General features: G+C 37.4%; 1 protein-coding gene across 1 annotated transcript in view; it reads left to right on the top strand.

The window, feature by feature from the left end:
* The window catches only part of SALL1 (spalt-like transcription factor 1), a 5,999-nt gene extending 3,390 nt beyond the window's left edge, over positions 1 to 2,609 (top strand). The window contains exons 1-2 of the mRNA XM_010076659.1: positions 1 to 30; positions 1,093 to 2,609. The exon at positions 1 to 30 is cut by the window's left edge and continues 3,390 nt beyond it. Coding sequence (XP_010074961.1) covers positions 1 to 30; positions 1,093 to 1,533 — 471 coding nt within the window. The 3' untranslated portion in view covers positions 1,534 to 2,609. The remainder of the gene's footprint in view (positions 31 to 1,092) is intronic.
* The last annotated feature ends 1,381 nt before the right edge of the window (positions 2,610 to 3,990 follow it).

Here is a 3,990-nt window from a genome sequence, read left to right as displayed (position 1 = left end):
AGAGCGTTCACAACAAAAGGCAATCTGAAGGTACTTTTTTCCTCTTGCTGTTCTGAGGTTTCATTTCCTCCTTGATGGGAGTTTTTAATTTTGTATATTTGTTAATGTTGCAAGCAGTGGTACCTTTAGGTATCTCTGGTGTGTCAAAATGTGTGTTTAGTCAGCTCTGGTAGATCTAGATGCGCTCTTGTTGAGCGCTCGCGTTGACAGCCGGTCCAAACCGTGAGCTGTTTTTGATGCTTAATTAAAATTAATCTACCAGCAAAAACTGTCTATGCAGAGTGTGAAATGGAACAGCCAAATGATGGTAAGGAGTATTAATTAACAGGGAAATGCGTTCTGTAACTCACACACCTCTTTAAGAAGTGAAAGGCTCTTGAATGTGTTGTTTTTCATAACTATCATGTAAGATGATGAGTGTTTAAAAAAACTAGTAACATAATTCTGGAACTAATGGACATTACTTTAATTGATTATATAACTAACATTTCCTACTGATATGTGTTTGAAAAAGCAAATATACTTAAGTTTTAGAACACCAGTTGAGCACTTTACTGTGTACATTTTTCTGTTGACAGAGTATTTCTCTAGAGGTTGCTGCCAGTAATGTGAGATGAATAATTACTTTCAGGCCATTCTGTCTATACACGAGGCTCTCCGATGAGCAATCAGTAAAGGATACTTTCTGCCTGTCTGCAAAGGACGTTTATAGGGTAAAGGGTGTCAAATACAATACTTACCATTGCAATGAAAGTGGACATAGCAATTCTAGCCCTGAAAGCAGCTATCTGCAATTGACGGAATAACGTAAAGTCATTATAAACTAAATACATGTAATAAAAAAAAAAAAGAGTAACAAGCGATGCATTGTTTTTACAAGGTATTCTGGGTAATGGTGATGGGCTAATCCAGAAGTTGTTTATTATTCCAGATGGGAAATGGAGCCCTCACCCACTACCTTTAGTGCCATTCATTATGTAACAAGACTGGACATGCTCATGGACTTCTGCCTTCTCTGTGATCAAAATAAGTTTGAAATCCCTGTCAACCCCTATTTTTTGTTTGGTTGTTTCTTCCTTTCTTTCTTTTCAGGTTCACATGGGCACTCACATGTGGAACAGTACTCCTGCAAGACGAGGCAGACGACTTTCCGTAGATGGCCCCATGACATTTCTAGGAGGCAATCCTGTAAAGTTCCCAGAAATGTTTCAGAAGGATTTGGCTGCGCGGTCGGGGAATGGAGACCCCTCCAGCTTCTGGAACCAGTATGCAGCAGCACTCTCCAATGGCTTGGCCATGAAGACCAATGAGATCTCCGTCATCCAGAATGGTGGCATCCCTCCGGCGCCAGGGAGCCTGGGCAATGGTGGCAGCTCTCCCATCAGTGGCTTGACGGGAGGCCTGGAGAAGCTCCAGAATTCAGAACCCAATGCACCTCTAGCTGGTCTGGAGAAAATGGCAAGCAATGAAAATGGGACGAACTTCCGTTTCACACGTTTTGTGGAAGACAGCAAAGAAATTGTAACAAATTAGAAAAAAAACTCCATAAATAACATTCCTGCAAATTGTGCAACCTAGGGTTGCTTTTTTCAAGCTGCAGGCTACAACAACATTACAAAGACTTTCTTTTGTACCATGTTCTACTTCTAGAGTTCTAAGAGAGCTTATTTATTAGTGATATAACCTTGCTTTGCAAACAAATGCAAGCATTAACTTTGGTCTCCTGTATTTTGAACTAAATACTAATCGACTAGAGTGCTGTAAACTTGCTGTAACATTTATGGCAGTTGCAAGTCTGTTCTGCTAGGTGATCTTATTCTGGCATTAACTTATTTTCTATATCCAGTTTAACATGAACTCTGGTATTGATGCAATGCCTCAACGATGCATTAGATCTCTAATAAAAGTCTGTATATAAATGTACACTTTGATCCTGCTGGAAGTTTTATCAGCAAACACATTGTTTAATTTTTCCAAACAGAATTAAGAAAAGGACTGAAAGAATATAGACTGAACAGTGTGAGTCCTTCACACAGCTCAGTTTTTGATTTTTATTATAAAATTAAAACTGCTTTAATTTTTGTAGGTTTAACATTTTTCGTTTTGAACTGTTATTTGTATTGTGCTTTTCACTTGAGTCGTCTTAAATGTTAATACGTTTCTGTACAGTAATAAGCACGCAGATTATTAGAGAAGATACTGAAGTGTTGTTTTGGTAGTTGAAACTGAGACGTAACATTTTGCCTTGTAGGTATATTCATTATAGAACATGTGCTGGACTTTCACAATGCTGCTAAGTATGGCATCTTGAACAACTTCCGTGGACAACTGTAGATGCTCCTGTATATACAATAAGACATCACTTTCATTAAAATGTACATATGTTCCTTACAAGACCAAGCCCTACTCCTTGACCAAGGGAACAAGTATAGTGTTTGTTTATTTTGTATTAGGTTTTGGGGGGGGGCAGGGGGAACCTTGAACTGTTACATGCACTTTCTCAGAAAGTTGAAAGGAAAAGAGGTCCAGTTTCTTTAACATTTAATACTTACTAACAGCAGAGATACTGTAATTTTACTTGAGTAATCAAATACATTTTTTGCAACAGATAACATTTGCTGTCTCTGTGTTTTTAAAGTGTACCTGTATTTAGTAATCACTTTGTATATTATTTAGCCTTTCCCTTGGTTAACAGGAACTGTCCAGGTTGTATGTGTGTGTTTATATTTGTAAGTATGGGTATACATATATGTATTGCATATTAATTGCTAGTATATTTTTTCAAACCCCCAAATAGTGGGAAATTTTTCCTTAACTATTCAACTCCTTCTCCTCATAAAATTTTAGATATTTTGGCATTTTCAATTTCTTTATATATAAAAAAAATGCTGCTAGCAAAGATCTTATTGAGCCTAGGTAAATTTCCTTTGAAGGAAATAATTTATCATGTTTAAGGCTTGATTTGGTCCAAATGCTTTATATTTGATATTAATTTTATTCTATGAGATTGTATGTTTGTGGCATGCTTACGCTGCTATATCTGTGTTAAGATGTCCACTTGCAAGCCTCCATATATTATATGGGGTTTATAACTTGATTGTAAAAAAAAAAAAAAAAAGAAAAGCTTTGGCCTTGCACATGATTTGGCTTCCCTTATGCACCTGCAATGATCATTAACCACAATGGGAGTTTGGGGAAACAGAATTCAGCCCAGTATTTTCACCCAGTAGAGTTTTATCTCCTCACATTCTTATTTATGAAAAATAAATCAGTTTGGCTGCCTTCAAATAATACCTTCAAAAAAAAAACCAACAGGAATATCCATTTTTATGTTCATGTGAATATATAGATATATATCTTCTACAATTCCAAAATTCAGATTTTTTTGTGTTATGAGATTTTCTTTAGTATCAGTGTGGGAGGAGTTGCTTGCCTTTTAAAACACATAGTAATCGCTTTGTTCTTTCCCCTAGTAGCCCGAGTTGTAAATTTGGCATCTGAAAAGCTGCGGTGAGAAATACTTTTCTTGAGAACTTTTACCTTTCGTATGATTATGATTACGAATCCTTAGTGAAGTATTAACACTGTAGTCCAAATACCTCTTGGACTTCATGTCTTCAGAAGTTTTTCCTGTTTGAATGTGATGGTTCATCTGGTACATGATATGCATTTTTTTGTTAACATGCAAGTTGTACACTAGAGCCAGCCGGCTTGTCAATGTGAATATTTAAGAATTTCAAGTCACCTTTTGCTCTCACAAAAAGGTAAATTAAACGGATTTTGATGATTTTCTCAATGAAATACTAATTCTCCTTTTAAACTGAGCTTAGATGTGTGCAACAGAGCAGCAAGGAGGGGTTAGCAGACCCCAGCGCTCTGGGAGGGTTTCCCTCACAGGGCTCGAGTTTCGTTCATGGCTTTCACTCACGCCCTCGGACCCTCTTCTCCCGTTAAAGCCCAGTCTGTGGGTGCTGCGGGCGCTCCAGCCCC

This window comes from Pterocles gutturalis, unplaced genomic scaffold (assembly GCF_000699245.1).
Source record: "Pterocles gutturalis isolate BGI_N339 unplaced genomic scaffold, ASM69924v1 scaffold47198, whole genome shotgun sequence".
NCBI classification, from domain to species: Eukaryota; Metazoa; Chordata; class Aves; order Pterocliformes; family Pteroclidae; genus Pterocles; species Pterocles gutturalis.
The sequence above is the reverse complement of the archived record's forward strand: the minus strand, read 5'-3'. Positions and strand labels throughout refer to the sequence as shown.